This window comes from Balaenoptera physalus, assembly GCF_965194825.1.
Source record: "Balaenoptera physalus genome assembly, chromosome: 5".
NCBI lineage: Eukaryota > Metazoa > Chordata > Mammalia > Artiodactyla > Balaenopteridae > Balaenoptera > Balaenoptera physalus.
In genome coordinates, this window is record NC_138884.1 from 88,074,527 (window position 1) to 88,096,106 (window position 21,580).

At 38.7% G+C, this 21,580-nt stretch overlaps 1 protein-coding gene and 2 long non-coding RNA genes across 3 annotated transcripts in view; 2 read left to right on the forward strand and 1 right to left on the reverse strand.

Annotated features, from left to right (window-relative positions):
- Positions 1–21,580, reverse strand: part of NWD2 (NACHT and WD repeat domain containing 2) — a 198,153-nt gene that overhangs the window by 87,076 nt on the left and 89,497 nt on the right. The window contains exon 3 of the mRNA XM_082464587.1: positions 4,814–4,930. Coding sequence (XP_082320713.1) covers positions 4,814–4,930 — 117 coding nt within the window. The remainder of the gene's footprint in view (positions 1–4,813; positions 4,931–21,580) is intronic.
- Positions 1–21,580, forward strand: part of LOC309662142 — a 141,135-nt gene that overhangs the window by 61,186 nt on the left and 58,369 nt on the right. The window lies entirely within an intron of this gene.
- LOC309662158 lies at positions 4,838–21,544 on the forward strand. Its single transcript, XR_014264548.1, has 2 exons — positions 4,838–17,360; positions 21,255–21,544. It is a non-coding gene; the product is annotated as an uncharacterized lncRNA (long non-coding RNA).

Below are 21,580 nucleotides of genomic sequence, written 5' to 3' on the forward strand. Positions count from 1 at the left end.
TTCTCTCTCCAATGCCAACATATTATATCTGTGCAATCTGGTAGCCCCAATGAGAATGCTACATGGTCTTTGGCTTCTTGAGACTCCTAGCAACTGACAAAGCAATGAACAAAACAATACCACAGACAGTATTCTCTTTGTCCTGACTCTGAATGTGAAGTCATGGAATCTCCTCTTACCTGTCTCTAACTGGCACTCTTTTTACTGGATGCATGGGCCTGGCCTGGCTCACTTAGAGTAACCTGCCGATACCTTTTCCTCAGTAAATCTTCACATCATCCAGACTGCGGATTGAGGGAATGTAATGAGATGCTGTCTGCACCCCCCAGAGCACCCACACATTTGGGGGCAGCTTCACTAAAGTTATCTAAGCTTTTCAAACTCCAGTTCTTCAAGCCAGCAGAGCACTTGCTTTTATCAACTTCTGCTAAGAGATGGGCCTTTGCTCAAGGTCCAGAGTCAATGCCCAAACTCCCCAAGCAATTCTCTGTGGGTACTCCAAATATGGAGGAATGACAAGAAGAAAATTCCCCTCTCTCCATAAATGCACACTGTGAAGAGAAATGGGGATGGGATAGGTAGCATGTACATGGAATCTTCTCTCTCCAACAGGCAATATTCTTCTCCCCTTCGGAAGGATTTTTTATGAACTAAGTGGGTGGGACAAACTGGTGGGGTAAAGATTCTGCTAAAGTTTCCACACTTTGCGAAGGCTGAGGCAATTCTCTGCACTTAAAAGGAGAAACAGATAGTGAGTTTGGACTCAACTGTGAGCTGTCTCCCTCTTTACTGCAATCCTGGTCAAAAACCCTCCTTGGGAGCAGATTAAGGTCTTACTAAGTAAATTTCAGAAAATTAATGTATATGCTCTACATTTTACAATGTTAAGAATGAACCCAGGGCTTCCCTGGTGGCGCACTGGTTAAGAATCCGCCTGCCAATGCAGGGGATACGGGTTCAAGCCCTGGTCCAGGAAGATCCCACATGCCGTGGAGCAACTAAGCCCATGTGCCACAACTACTGAAGCCCGCGTGCCTAGAGCCCATGCTCTGCAACAAGAGAAGCCTGCACACCGCAATAAAAGAGTAGCCCCTGCTCTCTGCAACTAGAGAAAGCCCGCGTGCAGCAACGAAGACCCAATGCAGCCATAAATGAATGAATGAACTAAAAATCCCTTTAATATTTGGCTGTCTGAATCAAGACTTAACACTTTCTACATTGAGGCTATCATCAACATTCTCAAAGGGAAAATTTTCCAATGTCACATAAATGCCCAGTATGAATAAAAACATTTTATTCTCATTTGAAAATAACTGAAATCACAATTTAATAATAAGTAATGGTTGTGTAGCCCTTTATAGTTTATAAAAAACTCTCACATACATCATCACATTTGGTTTCCACAACAAACCTTTGATATTTTTTCAACATTTAGTTTACTGTTATTTTTTTTCCCATTTTATGGATGTGAGAATTAAGGCGTGGTGAGGTCAGTGAGCTGCCTTGTCAGAACTAGGGCTCTAACTCCAGTTGTGAACTAAAAATTCTGTGTTTTTCCCACTGTCTGAGGCTTCCTCTAAACACACGTCTACAAATGCTATTCTTCCTCAGTAGAGATGATGTATTTCCATGTGATACATCTCCCAAGTTAATCCTGAGAGTGAAACTGGACACGTGTCCAGGTACCTTACTCTATCACTCTATCCTTTTGACCAAAAGCATGCGTACAAAGAATTATCTGGGATTAGCAGGCACAGCCTGCGTGTCTCTAGGACCTCAGGCCATATCTCAAAGGACAACTTTTAGGAAATGAAGTTGAAAAGAGCCATGTGCATACAACGCTTATGTTTCCCTTTGGACTTTGATCCCCTGGGTACTTAAAATGAAAGCTTTGTTTGGTAATGAATTTGTAACTAACGTAAGGGCTAATATCTGTGAAGGCTTTGAAGATATAAAAACATTTTTTTCATTCAGCAATGGTGAATTTTCTTGCCAAACACTTCAGCATTAGGGGAAGTAATATGCCATGCTTTGCAGCCCAGGGGGTCATCATGACTTGTAGAAATGTCACAAGGGAGCAGTGGGCAAGGAAACCAGAGCTCAAAAGCGACACACATATGCCCGCTGTTACCGTAGTTACAACAGGAAAGGCCATGAGAGGCGTACTTTCTCCTATAAGCAGTGAAATAAACCTTCCGTGATTTAGGGTCACTGGGGTGAATAATCCCGACTCTGTCCACAGGGTTTTATCGTGGTTGCCTTGAGTTTCAACGTGTAACAGGGAAGGAGGGATAAATGATTTGTTTAAGCTCAGTGAAGTTGTTACTGATGTTGTATCAATCAGTTAACCTTTACTCTCAGAGCCTGCATGAACTTGGAAAGTCTTTATTCATTCCCCTACCAGCAAATTATAGGGATTAATGGCCATGACTAATTTTAGTTTGGGTATGACACTCTACAGGGTGATAAAAGGAGAATGTCTCTCTCATTCCTGAATTTCTGAGGCTGGATCAGTATAAAGCTATGGAGATCACAGCAACAGAGATGCCACAGGGCATACACATAGCTCTTTATGCTTCCTAAATCTGGCTTTCTAAGCATGATGGAATCCGGTCTAACTTGTCTTCCAATGTTTGAATCTCTCCTACAGCACCTCTGCCAGAGTGATTTGTATTCTCTAGTTTGATGACAACTTTGTAATGAGTGCATCACCCATAATTTAGACATTTTTGAGAAATAATGATTACAACAACAAATAAGTAACACTTTTGTGGGTTACTATATGTGAGATACTATAAAAGTGTCCTGTAAATTCATTTCATCCCCAGAAAGACCCCAGGAGGCAAGTAACTATTATCTCCATTTTATAGAAGGAAGCCAAGACTTAGAATAGTAAAGAAGTTCCTCCAGTGTCCCACAGCTGTGACATGTCAGTCAGACCCAGGGATCTGTGACCCCAAAACCTGAGAGGAAGCTATAGCCTCTATCGCCTTCACCTGGAGCAAAAATCTGTCTCCTTGTAATTTCCACCCACTGGCCTAGTTCTATCCTCAGACTCAGGGAAAAAGTCTTAATTCCTCTTCCACTACTAGCTCTTTGTATATCTGTATGGCTTTCAGGACTTTCTGCAGTCTGTTTAGACCACAAGACACTGTTTTTAGATGTCCATTCTTCAACCTGCCTCCAACCATGTATTCTTCTTGTTTTGCATATTGCATTAGCTTTCTAATGGGTTTCTTCATGCTCTGCCCTCTGTCTGACCACCAGCAGTTGTAGGCTTTAAAATGAGTCAGATCTCTTCAGTCCTCTGCTCAACGCACTCTGGCTTCTCATGTCAAAGTGCAAGTAAAATCTTTATAGCCAACTTCAAGATGGCAAACCCCATGCTGTGGCCTCCACTCCCACACTCTCCCCTTCTGCTCACACTGCTTGAGGCACACCCGCCTGCTTCCTGTTCCCTAAACGTGCCCAGCATGTTCCCCACTCCTCTCCCTGGAAAGCTCTGAGCTGGAATATCCAGTTGGTTCTTCCCTGTCCCTCCTCCCGTCTCCCCTCCTTAGTCACCTTATCCGGGAGACCTTCTCCACCTACTCTATGGAAAATAAGAAGTCTCTCCCCTCACTGCTCTTCCCTTTCCTCCTTCCTTTTTGTATTTTCCTCCACAGCTCTTGTCACCATCTGATTATTGATTATTTTACTTATTTCTTTGATTTTTGCCTGCCCTCTCCTCTTAGCCCCACATAACGACACAAGCTCCATGAGGGTAGAAAGTCTTACCTTTTGGTTCAATTCTAACATTAAATCATAAGAACCTGGCCTAAAAAAATTACCATTTCATATGGGTCAACTTGCCCCAGCACTAAGAGCAGCCCCTGGCACAGAACAGCATGCAGTAAGTAGTTGGTGGATAAATGAATAATTTATCCACATACTAAAAATAGTATAGAGACTTTATGTACTTTACATCTTATGTGGAGTTGAATATAGATGGACATGCAAATAAATATTAAAAACATATTTAAATGCTAGGTTCAGTGTATCAATAAGAGATTTGACATTTTCTTCACTAGTAATTTTAACAGTCATCCGTCAGCCTCAGAACATCCTGTGTCGAAAGGGCCAACTTCCCTATCAATTGGTAGGAGCTGTTTGGAGTCAGGATAAGGTCTTTCTTCAGCTAAATGGAGGCAGTGATTTTGCACATCACCTGCCACAGAGTGACCTGCTTCTTACCACCACTGTGTTTACACAGAGGAGTGGATATTCTTTAGAAAATAATGACAAACTAATAATAATGTTCCACTTGAACATCTCTAGCTGAAAATCACTGCAAAAACAATTTTTTTCCACAGGGTATCAATTCCTATTGGCGGATCTGAGACCGTATGTTTGGTTTACTTTAACAATGTTTCTGCCACAGTATTTAAAAAAATATGCCAGAAATTCTAATGTTGAGAAACAGATACTAGGATGAAATACTACATGATAAAATATAAGGAAAATTAGGATAATTATTGGAGGACTAACACAGTAATCCTTACTGCTGATCACAAGGTGTTGTGGAAATTGTTGTCAGCCCCAAGTCAACCCTTTGATTACCACTTCAAATCATTCATGGTTAATTTGCAGTGCTTCTTATGGAAAGGGGAGGATTTTGTCCTCACACATTGAGGGCAAGGAGACAGTTTAAGAATTTTAAATAAATACAGAAAAGCAAGGTTCTTTCCCCCATTCTAAAAGCCCCTTAAGAATCACAGATCAAGAATTCTCACATTCATCTACAATAGAAAGCATTAAGTTTTTTTATACCCACAACAAAACATGGACCTGCAGAAGTTTTCAAACAGTCCTCCAGCAGCTTCATGCGGGTCTTCTGGAGCTCAGGGCTGTCCCATTCATCTTCATCAATTCCCCAGTACAGATCTATGACCTGGGGACCAATGGATGAGGCAGCGTTAATTCACCTGTGCAAAAACTCAATTGATGTGTAGGCTTTATTCTTATGCACAATATTAAGCTAATGTGACTTCTAACTTTTCTCTTTGCAGCATGTTTTCCCTTGCAGAGGGAAAATGATTTTTAAGATCAATCTAAAGAGGTATTTTTTTTAATCCCATGATGGTTTGGGGATGAACACTATAATTTCTTTTTGTTCCTGATTATACTGTTGACATGGCCCCAGAGAAAATGAAATGTTAAATATCAGAGGCTTTGCAATGCAGGCTTTCATTATATTGAAATGGTAACAGGATTTCAGAAGTCTGAAAGCAGCTGGGATATAGTTACTACATTATCTGAGACAAATAACAGTGTATAATTTTACTGTTATGTCTCAATATGAGAAGGGAAAACCATAATGGGCATTCACATATACTGACCCAAAGTTAAATAGCTACATTTCTGTAAAAAAATAAATAAAAAAGAAAAAGAAAGCTGTTATCCCACAGAGACATTTTGTTTATATCTCTAAGCAGCTTGGCTTTCATTAATACATATCTGAAAAAACATGTATGGAAAACAATGAAAGGTATGCCTTATTGAGAAGTGAGGATAATAGGATCCTCTATCTCCTTACTTCAAAGACGATGAGGAAAAAGACCGTAAAAAACTTTTACAAGTACACTCTTTGAAAAATTTGCTATGGAGAGCAGAATGGGTTTCATTCCTTTTACTCAATTGCTGTCTGCATAAGCTAAATGTTTCTAATTGTAGCTTTGAAGATTTCTTCTTTTCCTTTATTTCTCACAAGCAGAAAAAAAAACCTCTCCTCCTTACTGGCTGTTTGCATGGCATTCAGTGAGATGTAGATGCAGAGTATGGGGGTCCCCCACTGTGCCCCAAGTGCTCTGTGTACTTCCCATCTCCTGGCCAATGCCCCACACAAGTGTGTTTGTTTGTATTAAATCTTTGTCTATCTGCATTTGAGTTTTTAGATGGCTGATAGAGATATAACAACTTCTTTAAAAAAATATTCCCGTAGCTCAGTCCATGAGTTTTATAACATATGAAACTATCAGCACTGATTTTGGGGTTCTTTCTTTTAATCTACTTTACAAGGTTTAATCACAATATTAAGAAAGAGGGACATCTGAGATTATAACTTGACTGTCCACTATGAGAGCCCTTAGCTGTGGTTATCTAAAACTAAATATAAATTAAAATTAAAAATTCAGTTCAAGTGCTCAATAGTCACATGTGATTACTGACTCCCATGTTGGAAAATGCAGATATAGAATACTTCACCATCACAGGAAGTTTAATTGGACAGAATTGTAATTTACTGAACTTCATATACTGAAATTATTAGAACGAGTCCATTTTTGGCCATCTGCCAATAAACTCTCAAACACACAAATCTGCAATGTGAATGGTAACTTAGTTGTGTCATGCACAAACTAACAACCGTACACAGAACCTGGTCCCCATCCTTTTGGCTGATACTGTTTGATATCTGAGGAAAGGTAGGATTTAGAATAAATGAGAAACAGAAATGGTAAAAATGAAAGTTAATGTAACAAAAGCTATAAATATACAACTGCTATTCCTCTCATATCTGTGACATAAAATTATATAAAGTAATAATTATGTCACTGTAACTTATTAGATGTTGCATATATAATAATAATAGCACAAAAGGGAATAGAGCTATATGGGAGTAGTCTTTCTATAGCTCACTGGAATTAACTTATCAGAATCTACCTATGATTTATACTAACTTAAGATGTATATGCCTTAAAATAACTACAAAGAAAATAACTCAAAAATTAATGATTTTTTCACTATAAGGAATTAAAATGTTAAATTAGAAAATATTCACATATCACAAAGCAAAGAAGTAAAAGAGGAATAGAGGAACAGAAATGACAGACATATAGAATAAAAGTAAAATGGCAGAAGTAAATCCAACTATGTCAATAATACCATTAAGTGTGAATGGTTTAAAAAGTCCAGAGAGACTGTCAGACTAGATAAAAACAAGATCCAACTATATACTTCTACAGGAGTACACTTTAGATTCAAAAAGGTTAAAAGGATGGAAAAAATGACAAAGGAGGCAAGAATATACAATGGAGAAAAGACAGTCTCTTCAATAAGTAGCGCTGGGAAAACTGGACAGCTACATGTAAACGAATGAAATTAGAACACTCCCTAACACCATACACAAAAATAAACTTAAAATGGCTTAGAGACCTAAATGTAAGACCAAATCCTATAAAACTATTAGAGGAAAACATAGGAAGAACACTCTTTGGCGGACTTCCCTGGCAGTCCAGTGGTTAAGACTTCACCTTCCAATGTAGGGGGTGCCAGTTCAATCCCTGGTTGGGTAACTAAGATCCCACATGCCTCACAGCCAAAAAACCCAAAACATAAAACAGAAGCAATATTGTAACAAATTCAATAAAGACTTTAAAAATGGCCCACATCAAAAAAATCTTTAAAAAAAACCACTCTGACATAAATCACAGCAAAATCTTTTTTGATCCACCTCCTAGAGTAATGAAAATAAAAACAAAAATAAATGGGACCTAATTAAAAGCTTTAAAAGCTTTTGTATAGTAAAGGGAACCGTAAAAAGAAAACACAACCCTCAGAATGGGAGAAAATATTTGCAAATGAAGCAACTGACATGGGATTAATCTCCAAAATATACAAGCAGCTCAATATCAAAAAAGCAAACAACCTGATCAAAAAATGGGCTGAAGATCTAAATAGACATTTCTCCAAAAAGACATACAGATGGCCAATAAACACATGAAAAGATTCTCAATATCACTAATTATTAGAGAAATGCAAATCAAAAGTACAGTGAGGTATCATCTCACACCAGTCAGAATGGCCATCATCAAAAAATCTAAAAACAAATGCTGGAGAGGGTGTGGAGAAAAGAGAAACCTGTTGCACTGTTGGTAGGAATGTACATTGGTACAGCCACTATGGAGAACAGTATGGAGGTTCCTTAAAAAACTAAAAATAGAGCTACCATATGATCCAGCAATCCCACTCCTGGGCATATATCTAGAGAAAACCATAATTTGAAAAGATACATGCACCCCCAATGTTCATTGCAGCACTATTTACAATGGCCAGGACATGGAAGCAACCTAAATATCCATCAACAGAGGAATGGATAAAGAAGATGTGGTACATATATACAATGGAGTATTACTCAGCCATAAAAAAGAACAAAATAATGTCATTTGCAGCAACATGGATGAACCTAGAGCCTGTCATACTGAGTGAAGTAAGACAGAGAAAGACAAATATTTTATGGTATCACTCATATGTGGAATCTAAAAACAGGTACAAATGAATTTATCTACAAAACAGAAATAGAGTTACAGATGTAGAAAACAAACTTATGGTTACCAGGGGGTAAGGGGAGGGAAGAGATAAGTTGGGAGATTGGGATTTACATATACACACTACTATATATGAAATAACTAATAAGGACCTACTGTATAGCACAGGGAACTCTACTCAATACTCTGTAATGGCCTACAGGGGAAAAGAATCTAAAGAGTATATATATGTGTATGTATAACTGATTCACTTTGCAGTACAGCAGAAACTAACACAACATTGTAAGTCAACTATACTGCAATAAAAAATTTTTTAAATTCCCTTAAAAATTGAAAGTATTAAAATAGTGTAGAACCAGCATGAAAATAGACAAAAATCAATAAAACAATCTATATACGTAACAGAATTTGTATTAAAATAAATGTAATATTTCAAAAAAAGGATGGAAAAAGATTTATCATGCAAACAGCAACCATAAGAAAGCTCACAGGGCTATACTAATATGAGACAAATATATACTAATATCAGACAAAAGAAATTTTAAAACAATATAACTAAAGATGAAGAGGGACATTTTATAATGATAAAACGGTCAATCCATCAGGAGGATATAACAATTATAAATGTATATGCAATGAACAGAGCCTTAAAATACATGAAAAACAAACTGACAGAAATGAAGGAGAAATAGACAATTCAACTATAATAGTTGGAGACTTGAATATATAATTTAATAATGGGAAGAACAAAATCCTGGAAGACTGTAGCAATTCTATAAATGAACTAGTTCTAACATGTCTTAGGACAATCTACCTGACAACATAATATACATTCTTCTCAAGTTCACATAGAACATTCTCCAGGAGAGAACATACGTTAGATCATAAAACAAGCATCAATAACCTTCAATGGATTTAAATCATATAAAGTATGTCCTCTGAACACAATGCAGTGATACTAGAAATCAATAATAGAAAGAAACTTGGAAAATTCATAAGTAGATGGAAATTAACACACTCCTAAATAACCAATGAATCAAAGAAGAAATCACAAGGGAAATTAAAAATTACTTTGAGATGAATGAGAATGAAGATACAACATAGCAAATTTATGGGATGTAGGTAAAGCCATACTTAGAGGAAATTTAGAGCTGTAAACACCTATATTAAAAATGAAGATTTCAATAATTTAACTTAAGACAATAGAAAAAGCATCAAGGGCAAGCCAAAGCAAGCAGAAGGAAGGAAATAATAGATTACAATGGAAATTAATGAAACAATAGAAAAATGATAGAGGAAAAAAAAACGAATGAAATCAAAAATTGGTTCTTTGAAGAGGTCAACAAAATGGATAAAACTGGATTCACCAAAAGAAAAACAACCTCAAATTCCTAAAATCTGGGGTGAAAGAGGCCATTACTACCAACCTTCCAGAAATAAAAGGATTATTAGAGAATACTACAGACAACTGTATGCCAATGAATTAGATCACTTTGATGAAATGGACAAATTCCTAGAGAGACACAAATTACATAAATTGACTCAAGACAGAATAGAAAAATGTGAAGACATTTTTAACAAGAGATTAGAAATTTTTAAAAAGCTGCATAAAAAGAAAAGCCTAGGTCTAGACGGATGCACTGGTGAATTCTACCAAACATTTACAAAAGAATTAATACCAATTATTCAGTCTTCCAAAACTTACAAGAGAATACTTCCTAACTTATTCTATGAGACCAGTATGATCCTGGTACCAAAGCCAGACAAAAATGTCAGAAGAAAAATACAAAGCAACATCTCAAGAAAATAAACATCCTCAGCAAAAATATTCAAAACCCTAACCTGGCAGCATATAAAAAGGGTTATACAACACAATGAGGTGGGACTTATTCCAGGAATGCAGGATTGACTCAGCATCAGAAAATCAACTAATGGAGGACACTATATATTAACAGAATAAAGGACAAAAAACATGTCTCAACATACACAGGAAAAAAAAGGTGACAAAATCCAACACCTCTTCATGATAAAAAAAAAAAAAAAAACACTAAACAAACTAGGAACAGAAATTAACTTCTTAACTTGAATAAAGGGCATGTATGAAAAAACTACATCTAACATCATACTTAATGAAGACTGAAAGCTTTCCCCCTAAGATTAGGAGCAAGAGAAAGATATCCACTCTTACCACTTTTATTCAACAGTATATTGAAGGTTCCAGCTAGGCAACTTGGCAAGAAAAAGAAAATGCATCCATATAGGAAAGGAAAAAGTAGACCCACCTTTATTCATAGATTACAAGATCTTGTATATTGAAAATTCTAAGGAAAGCACTAAAAAACTGTTGGAACTAATGAGTTGGGCAAGGTTGTAGGATACAAGATCAATATGTAAAACCCACTTGTATTTCTATATAGTAGCAATGAGCAATCTAAGATAAATTAAAAAAATAAGTCCATTTAAAAGAGCATCAGAAAGAATAAAAAGCTTAGGAATAAATTTAACCAAAAAAATGCAAAATTTACACTTTGAAATTTACAAAACACCATTGAAAGACATCCCCTATAAATGGATTGGTAGACTAAATATTACGATGACAATACTCCCTGAATAAATCTATAGATTCAATGCAATCACTATAAAACTCCCAGCTGGCTTACAGAAATCGACAAGCTGATCTTAAAATTCATATGGAAATTCAAGAGACCCAGAACAGCCAAAATAATCTTGCAAAAAGGAGAACAAATTTGGAGGACTCACACTTCCAGATTTCAAACTTAGTACAAAGCTACAATAATTAAGACAGTGTGATACTGGCATAAGTATAGGCAATGGAATAAAACTGAAAATCCAAAAATAAATTCTCATACTTACAGTTAACTCATTTCAACAAGGGTGCCAAAACAATCAATGAGGAAATGAATAAACAAATGGTATTGAGACAACTGGACATCTATATGCAAAAGAACAAAGTTTAATCCCTACCTCATGCCATATATAAAAATTAAAACAGATCACAGACACAAATTAAGAGTTAAAACTACAAAACTATTTTTATAGAAAACATCATTATGACCTTGGATTTGACAATAGTTTCTTAGATATGATAGCAAAGTACAAGTAACTGAAAAAAATAGATAAATTGGACTTCCTCAAAATTAAAAAAAATTGTGCTTCAAAAGATCTATCAATAAAGTGAAGAGGGCACCCTCAAAATGGAAGAAAATATTTACAAATCATATTTGATAATAGATTTGTATCTAGAATATATAAGGAACTCCTACAACTCAATAAGACAAACAATCCAATTAAAAATGGACAAAAGATCTGAGTAGACATTTCTTCACAGAATATATACAGATTGCCAATAAAGATAATCAGTGTTATCACATGAAAAGATAATGTCATTAGTCATCAGGGGATTGCAAATCAAAACTTCAAGATAACACTTCATACCCACTAGGATGGCTATAATCAAAAAGACTGATAACAAGTGTTGATAGGGATGTGGAGCAATTGGAAAACTCATGCACTGCTGGTGGGAATATAAAATGGTGCAGCCACTGTGGAAAACAGTCTGGCGGTTCCCCAAATGGTTAAACACAGAGTTACTACGTGATCCAGCAATTCTTCTAGGTATATACCCAAGATAGATGAAAACCTACATCTAGACAAAAACTTGTACATGAATGTTCATAACAGCATTATTCATAATAGCTAAGAAGTGGAAACAATCCAAATGTCCATCAAGTGATCAATGGATAAATAAAATGTAGTATACATCCACACAATGGAATATTTTCTGGCAATAAAAAGTAATGAAATAGGGACTTCCCTGGTGGCACAGTGGTTAAGAATCTGCCTGCCAATGCGGGGGACACGGGTTCGATCCCTGGTCAGGGATGATCCCACATGCTGCAGAGCAACTAAGCCCGTGCACCACAACTACTGAGCCTGCGCTCTAGAGCCCGCGAGCCACAACTACTGAAGCCCGTGTGCCTAGAGCCCGTGCTCCGCAACGAGAGAAGCCACCACGAGAAGCCCACACACCGCAACGAAGAGCAGCCCCCGCTCGCTGCAACCAGAGAAAGCCCGCGTGCAGCAACGAAGACCCAACACAGCAATCAATCAATCAATATCTAAAAAAAATTAATGAAATACTGATGCATGTTACAACATGGATGAGCCTTGAAAATGCTATGCTAAGTGAAAGAAGCCAGTTACAAAAGATCACCTTTTGTATGATTCCATTTACATGAAATGTCTAGAACAGGCAAATCTACAGTCAAAAAGTAGTTTAGTGGTTGTCTAGGGCTGGGAGGGAGGGGAATAGGGCAATTAGGGAATGATAGCCAGAGGGGAGAGGATTTCTTCTTTGGGTGATGAAAATGTTCTAAAATTAATTTTGGTAATGCTTACACAACTGGGAATATACTAAAAACACTGAATTGCACACTTTAAATGGGCAAATTTTATGATGTGTGAACCGAATTGTATCTCAATGATCGTCTGCACAGCTAGCTTGGACTGGAATTCCACAGGTCTTCCATCTCCAACTCAAAGAACTGAGAGCAAGAACAGAATGTTTAAATCAAGCACCTAGTATATTAAGAGCTAAACAATAAGATCTAACTAAATATATGTGAGCCAAATGACCAGGGTAAAAGTCAAAACAAGGCTTTCACTTATGTTTTTAAATAGAAGCTTAAATATCACATGATTTATTTGACACCTATGGGAGTCTTTTATAATAGTTTTTGCATCTGTTATTTCCTTAAAGTTTGGCCACCACTGCCTTCATCCAGGTCTTTATAACTCCATGTGTCCTTACTTTAGTAGCTTTGTTTAAAGAAGAAAAGCTGGAAGTAAGAGAATATTTAAATTGCTCTTTCTCAAGTGTCTTTAAGAGCAGAAAACGATGAAAAATAAATCAAGCAACCGTGAAGACAAGCAGGAAATAAATAGATGAAACGTTTAGCTTATGCAACACAAAACACCATTATGGGCAAACAAACGCAATATATCCACATGATCAATAACTGGCCAGAAGTGGCTGGAACCCAAAGTGCTCAATAAGACAAGATTTATTACACACTTTAAAAAATTAAGTTTAGCTTTTGGCCTAATGTCCAGGCACTGCAGACACTGGAATCTAATTTACTATTTATTGGAATACTACCTTGTTGATAGCACATTTTATGTGCCTTTACTTATTTCATCTAAGTATAAAAGTTCAGGAAAGTAATTGATTTTATTTTTTTTCACTTGTTTAAAAATATTCTTAGGGAAGCTAATTTATCATGCTCATTCTAATGTGCTGAATTGGTCTGCAAACAAAAAGCCAGCGAATAAAAGCCCTAACAAATTTTGCCACTTGAAATCAGACATAATGATTTAAATACCAAGATTATTGAACAAACAATAAAGCAACCTGTAAGAAACAATAGCCTTATGCTTTACAAAAATATAACAGAAAAAGGTCAAATTTCAATTCATAATGGCTTCACATGATCACTTCTTCAGAAAGAACCTTTGAAATTTAAATATTTTCCAAAATATCTTCCTTCTCAATCTTCCCATGCTATATGACACTATCTGAATGCAAAACAATGTAACTACTGAGACAATATGACTGATTTTGTTTCTGAACAGACATGGTACTAAGATGAAGGCTGTTCCTCAAAGTTATTACCATGGGAGGCTGCACACTCACTCTAATGATTCTGCCATTGCCCAGGGCATTTCCTCTGTAGGAATTATCTCATTTTGTATTGAAAAACTCTCACCCCTTTATAGCTGGGAGTTTGTTTTTATTAAAATGGTATTTCTCCAGCCTTACTGGCCTTTACATTTATAAGACATGGCTTTGAAAAGAATTTTAGCTCTTTAAAAAAATCAAATCTATTCTTAAAAGGGATAAGTATCTGTTACCGCTAAAAACATTCAAAAGAACACAGAGCAGGTTCAGAAAATTTTGAACAGGGACAACATTATTGTGCTATGGATATAACTTTCAAGGTCAGTGGAGAATGCAGACAGTACTCATTTGAATGTAGCTTAGTAGCCGTGTCCTGTTACTAGAATGTTCATCTCACAGGAGAAGGTAAGTAGAGAGTCTTAAACCTCAGACTAGGTTTGTCAGATACTGTTTACCAGGGAAAAGTTATTGTTTATACTTATCAAATTCTTACTCTGGCTAGAATGACTTTCCCCAGCTGCATGGGATACAAGAGAAAAAAAACCCCAAAAAACAAAAAAACCCTTGGCCACACTTTTACTAGAACTATTGCAAACACTGACGACTTTAGGTCACCTGCAATTATTCTCTTGGTCATGAGATATCTGACTAGGATATATGGGAGCACAACTAAGACAGACATTTCTGGGAAAATCAGGTCCTAAATCAAGCCCAGAAAGAACTGGCTGGCCCCAGTGGTTGTACACGATCACCAGAAAGAAAGAGGATCCAACAGTGTGAGTTAGGATAATGTTTCATCCAAAGCCTCATAAGGGCGACTGACTGCTCAGACCTGATGCCTCTGTGTGAGATTCAGCCTCTGGACAGTCCTAACACTTGTAATGTGATGGTAAGAAAGAACTGAACTCTTAACCGAGGCAGGACCTCTGCCTATTAAGGCTTAATGAACTTGGGGACCCAGAGAAGGTGTCAGGAGTCACTGGAGACAGAGAAGCTGCTGCAAGGCAGGAGCTGTGCGCATCTAGGTTGAGTCTGAGCTGGGGACTCGCCGTATAAAGGAACCTCAGCCCAGCTGCAGCTAGGCACCAACTGCCTTCAGGGGCAGGACACTTGACCACAAACAAATGATGTGCCTGAGTGAAAACCCCAAAGTTGGCTCTGTTCTTGGCAGCGGGGCTTTCAGCAGTCACTGTATGGGAGTGATCTGCTTCGTGTACCTGGGCCTGCATCACCGCTGCAACTTCCCAAATCATCTCCTTGCTTCTGTTCTTGCTCCTTCGAATCTGTTCACTACACCACAGGCAGAGGGATCTTGTTAAAGTGCAAATCTGATCACCAATGTTAGGATTTCCTTTCATTCCACCAGACACTACATAGAGTAACTTATTTACTCCTTAAACTTATTAGTAGACAGAAATATGATCCCTATTTTATGCATGAAAAAGCTGAGGAACAGAGAAGTAACCTGCTCGAAATCACACAGGTAGCGAGTAGCAGAGGTGGGATTTGAACCTGGGCTGTTAACATTATTTTACAGCACTTTCCATGTTTAAGCTTCCCATCACCCAAAGGTAGTATCTAGAATCTATGACCTGATTTCTGAGATCTTCCATGACCTAGTCCCTGCCTAACTCTCCAGCCTTACCTCATACCGCTTTCTCTCTCATGGGTCACACTCCAGCTGTGTATATACTCCTCACACGCGTTTGTACATGTGTACACGTGAGCATATATTTACATATGCACATGTATTTACATATATACATGTACATTTACATACCTATACCTACTTATATAAATTTTTGTGAATGTATGAATATAAGAGGCTTTTTGATGCAGTAATTAAGAGCACAGACGCTGGGGCCAAACTACATTGGTTCAAATTCTGACTCTGCCACTTATTAGCTGTGGGATCTCTAGCAGTTATTTACTTCTGTATTTCTAAGTGTCCTTATCTAGTAAAATGTAGAAGATAGAATTTACCCCCTAGGCTCATAGCAAAGATTAAACAGGTTAATGTATATACTGCACTTAGAAAAAGTGCCTGGCAGGCAGTGAGTACTACCTAATGTTAAAATTCCTTCCCAAATTTGCTTATGAAAATATGTTCCTTCTGCCTGAAATACTCTTCTGTTTAACCCGGCCATCTACCCATCGTTCAGCATTCAGCGTAGACATCAGCTCCTCAGCAGGCCTTCCTGATGCCTCTAGGTTCGACGAGGGCCCCCCCATCATGCACTCCCAGAGCTCCCTGTATGTCCTCTGCAGTAAGCACCACCATGGTCACTGCTGTGATGACTGTATTCTCTGAGACTGTAAACTCTGAGGGCAGGGACTATGTTTGTCTTCAACACTAAGGTATCCACTGCACTCACAACCCGGCCTATGCAGAGCAGAGGCTCAATAAATGTCTGTGAATAAATGAGTGAAGCCCATGGGACCAAGCACCTTAACCTGCCCTGGGGATTTGGGGTAGACATCAGTGAGGAAGTAAGACAGGAGTCTGGACCTGAAGGATACATGCATAGGAGACTGTTCTTTAGAGAGGGTAAGAGGACAGAACTGCAAAGACAGAGATGTGACACGGCCTGCCCACACAGAGGTGTGATGCGGCCTGCCCAGACAGAGATGAGGTCACAGCATCATCATTTTGGGAGCTGAGAGGAAACAAGATCAGGCTGAAGAAACACTCTGCTTAATAGATAAGAAAACTGGGCTTAAGTTACTTTTCCAATGGTTTATAACTAATTACTGACAAAGCAGACCTCTTAAGTGAATGTTCTTTGTGCAGAGACTTGTTATAAGGTCTCCTCTCCATCCTGCAAGAAATAGAAAATGAGGATGGAAAGAAATAGCTACCTTGTGTTCAGAATCTGAGAAAGACTTCATGGTGACTGGACCTGACTGGGATACTTAAATGTCACCTGCAAATGGGGATCTCTCCTTCTGTTTATTGAGGGACTAATCCTCTTGGGTGATTTCCAGAGTTGGCATAATTGATGGCCACAATTTAGCGGAATTAAATGTTCAGCAAAGTATAGCTCCTCCAGCAAATTCTGGAGTTCGCCACAATGCCACTGCTCTATATAAAATTGCCTATGTGCACAAAGTAAAGGAGGAACAAAAATACTGGCTTGGGAAGTCAGGCCTGAGAATTCTAGAAGAGCCATTCCACACTGCAGAAATGTTGAGCCAATATTATAATTCAACTGGAGCAAGGAAGGTCAATGATGACATAATGATTTCCTTCCCTTTTATCTTCTCTATTAATCTTCCTTTCCCCTTTTTATAAACGGGCTCATGGATGGGAGTAGGATGATGTAACATGCTTTTAAGACTTTTTACAGAATAGGAACTTGGTAAGGCCTGTCCAGACTTTGATGGACAGAATCAAAATGCAAAGCGAGCTAGACAAATTGAAGTGCTGGCCTGAGTGAAATGATGTGTGATTCAATGAGGGGAGATGCATTTCATTTTAGAAAGAGGCACACATTTGATTAATAGACAATGGAAAAGGAGTGATTAGTTGACAATGTGGAGAAAAGACCAAGGGCATCACAACATATCCTATCAATTATAAAGCCAACGATGTATTTTGGCAACTCAGGAGGCAAAATGCATTTTGAGATTCCTGAGCAGGCAGACAGTCAGGAGGAAAAAATGAATATAGAGAAGGAGACCGGGTTCAGTAGAACAGGAGGGCGGTGGTGAAGATGCAGTGGAAGAAAAGCAGGTGGACACAACTGATGATGGACCTTCAGTGTGAGATTAAGGAATTATTAGTAATTATTAGTAAGGTCAGGCTAATATAAGACTCACATAATTTCACCTGACCTACAACTTGGATGTACATAGAGAATGTAGCTTTTTTATTTTGTTAAAATGGTTTGGGTCTCCTGCCTAAGTCTCTATCCTCTGGTTATCAGGATAAAATGAGCTTCTGTTCTATCCAGTTTCAACCTTAGTTTGAACTCATGTTTCCAAGGACTCTTTATTAAGTGCTTATTCTCTCTTGAATCAAGATGCCGACTCTTTCAAAAGTCTCCTTCTTTTCCTAACATGATGTCTGGGTGACCTCATATCCTGAAGGGGAAAAATGGATTTCTAGGGCACAGTCCCCAGGCAATGCCCACTGCCCGCCTGGTTGCTGGCAGCACGGCTGTGCTTGGGGCAGTTGTAACCCACGGACTGGCCTCTCCCTCTCGGCCTGCTCAGAGCCTGGTGTTGCTCTGCAGCAACCAGGGCCACCCTCCCCTCCTGGGCCTGAGAAGTCCCAGGCCTTGGGCCCACGCTCCATACAGTTTTTCCACCCTAGCCCTTTTGTGTGGTCACATCTCCCTGTCATGGAGACTAACAGTGGCTCTTAACTCAGCATATGTGACACACAGTAATTGAGGGCAGCTTTGGAAGTGAAACTTCATGGTCTCTTGCTGCCATGGCCACGATGTGGCCACACCCAGGTCTGTTGGCAGAGATAGGGGCAGGGGGATGATTGTTGTAAGGCCATCTCTTTTCAGAGTCCTAAGTAGAGAGCAGAGGTAAGCTGCCCTCAGGGTCACCCATGCACCCACCTGTTCTCACTCATCTAACCCACCTCCCCTTTTCTGAAGCAGAACTAGGAGAAGGGGGATGGGGAAGCAGATCTCCCGAACTCTGCCCCTCTCTGTCTCCTTCCACCATTTTCCTAGAGACCACATTGGGTAGATCCTGGCTCTGCCTTATTGACAAGCTGGGCCCTCTTCTCTACATATTAGATCTCCAGGGTCAGAGCGCTAAGTGCTAGTTGATATGCTAAAGATGTGATTTAAGGAATTTAGAGAAATCTTCTCACAAGCTGATAGTGTGACCTCCAAGGTTTTTGTCTTGCTACATAATCCTTTCTTGTGTGCATGACAATATTTCTTGAATATTCTTCCCATTCACATTCCTTCTGCACCAGACACGAAGCACCCCCTCAGACAGACAGATGCCTTGATCAAAGGTCTCTTACTGTACTCAAAAAGGCAAAAGAAAAATGCATATGAATAATTTCATTACACTAGGTTCTTGTTCAGGAGAAAGACTTAAAGGTGAAAGAAAGAAATGAACATTGGTTAAGCGCCTTCCACGTGCCAGGCATGTTGCATCATCTCATTGAATTCTTGTAACAAACCTGGAAGATAAATACTACCCCATTCACTTTACAGAGGGGTCAACTGTGTGTCAGGGAAATCAAGCAATTTGCCCAGAGTCACAGGACTGGTAAATTTGCAGACCCAGAATTTGAATCCTAGTCTTTCTAACAGAAAAACTTATGCTGTTTCCACTGTACCCCATAAATTACATAATGTGCTGCATTTTACTGAATTTAAAAATCATCAGTAGTAATATTGTCCATTCCACTAAAAAAGAAACGCACTGCCAATTACACCATGACACACCATTTGTTTGTAAGATGAATCCTGATTTCTGAGATGTAAAAATGTGAAAAAAAATGCATCTTAGAATGAATGATCTGGTATATACGGTGTAAAGATTATTTGAGCAGCTGCTGTGCTGTGTACAGTCTGGACCAGAACACAAAAACACCCCGGGTAAAGAAAGATCAAGAAGACGCCGCCATAGTCATTCAGCTATAAAGAAACAGAAGCCTGAGTAAAGACAGAGCCTTGTGAAACTGGAAGACCAGGCCAATTTCCGGGAAACACTGTGGCCGGTGAATCAACGGGGAACAGTGCAATTTGGATCTAGGTTGTGAAGGATGAAGAATGAACTATGAGCCACAATTTTAAAGTCTGGAAGACTGGGGAATAGTAGCAACTGAGAAATTGGGAAAAGGGAGAAGGATGGGTTCCATTTTAGATATTTTAACATTCAAAAAACAACTATCTTCATGTAACTCTGGTGAGGGCTGGCGATGCTGATATGGGGCTCACTCACGCACAGGCACCAGCTTCAGAAGATGACATCTACTTGGGGGTCTAGGGATGAAAAAAAACAGGTGGACAGGTCTGGACCTGTGCTGCCAAAGGAAACATGAAGAGATGGAATGTCAAGCAGAGAAGAGAAGGACAAACTCTAGACCAAAGGGGCCTCAGGAGGTACCTTCACCAAGGATGAGCATCTTCCTCTCTGGTGCCTTCAGGAGGCACCACAATGGCATTGTGAGGCAGACAGCAGGTTTGGCAAGATCTTCCTGCTGGCTGGAGCTGCAGGTTTCACTCACACTTCCCTACACACCTAGGGACTCAAAACTTGCCTGCCGGAGAGAAGGAAAAGGGCTGGGTCGGCATAGGAGTTCCTGCTTTGAGACCAAGTTGTTATACTTAATTGCAAGGGCTTATGGGAGAATTTTTTAAAACGCTATCTTTAGCAAAGCTGCAAAAGGTAACAAATGGCACCCATCAAGACAAGGACTGTTCATCTAATATTGGGAAATAAGGTTTCCATCACCTTCCTCTTTTGATTTCAAATAAAGTTTAAGTCTTCAGACAGCAGGCAAATGAACTGCTTGACCATAAGTTTTAGTCCATTGCCTCACATCGTTACTCAGACCCGATTCCACAGTGCTTTTGAACACTGCATTAACTATTTCATATTATGCACCTGCCAACTAAAGAACGTTGCTCACCATCTGGCTCTACAAGAATTAAGTCACTAGCCACTGCAGCCATGTTGCAGTATGACCTTCAACATACCCTGAAAGGAGTTCAGGGCCGAGATCAGGAAGGAGGCACTCTGTGCTCTGGGAAACCTGGCAGAACAGGCCTTCAGATAGTTAGATATTTTCAGGAGAAAATTTTTATGAACCTGGATTCTTGCATCTTCCCATACTTAGAAAAGCACTAAAACCATTAAGTAACATACCAGTTCCTTGTGACTAGTAGCAACCTTCTACCGAGATGTGTGCTTTGTTGCACGTTCCCCTTTTGCCAAAATCACATATGTACTGACCTCCCCCTTACCTCTTGGAGCAGTTTCTCAGAGCTCTCTGAGAGGCTGTCTCCCAGGCTATAGTCCTCAGTAAGACACCAAAAAACTTGACTCATAGTTTCTACATTGTGTGTGTGTGTGTGTGTTTTCTTTTTAGTTGACACACCCTACTAATGCAATGTCCAAAAGTGATCAAATAAAAGGAAAACTTACTAATTTGACTAGTGAAAAATTATTTTCTTAATCATTATCTGGATTTTTTTTTTTTTTTTTTTTTACATGTACAAATGAATTTCCATTCCCTACGGAAGTTCCTCTAATTAAGTCTCCATCACTTGCAGCAGGACACCTGTTACTGGGCAGTCAGGCTCTCATCCCTGTTAGAATGGCCTCACCCTGACCACTCCCATCTAGAACTTTACAGTCCAACATGGGAGTATTTGACTATTGAACACCCAAAATGTGGCCAGTCTGAATTGGGATGTGTTGTGAGTGTAAAATATACACTGGACTTTGAAGACTTCGTATGAAAAAAAGAATAAAAAATAACTAATAATTTTTATGTTCATTTTATGTTGAAATGATATTTTGGATATAAAATGGCTTAAATAAAATATGTTCTTAATTTTTTTTTTCTGCTTCCTTTTACTTTTCAAAACGTAGTTAG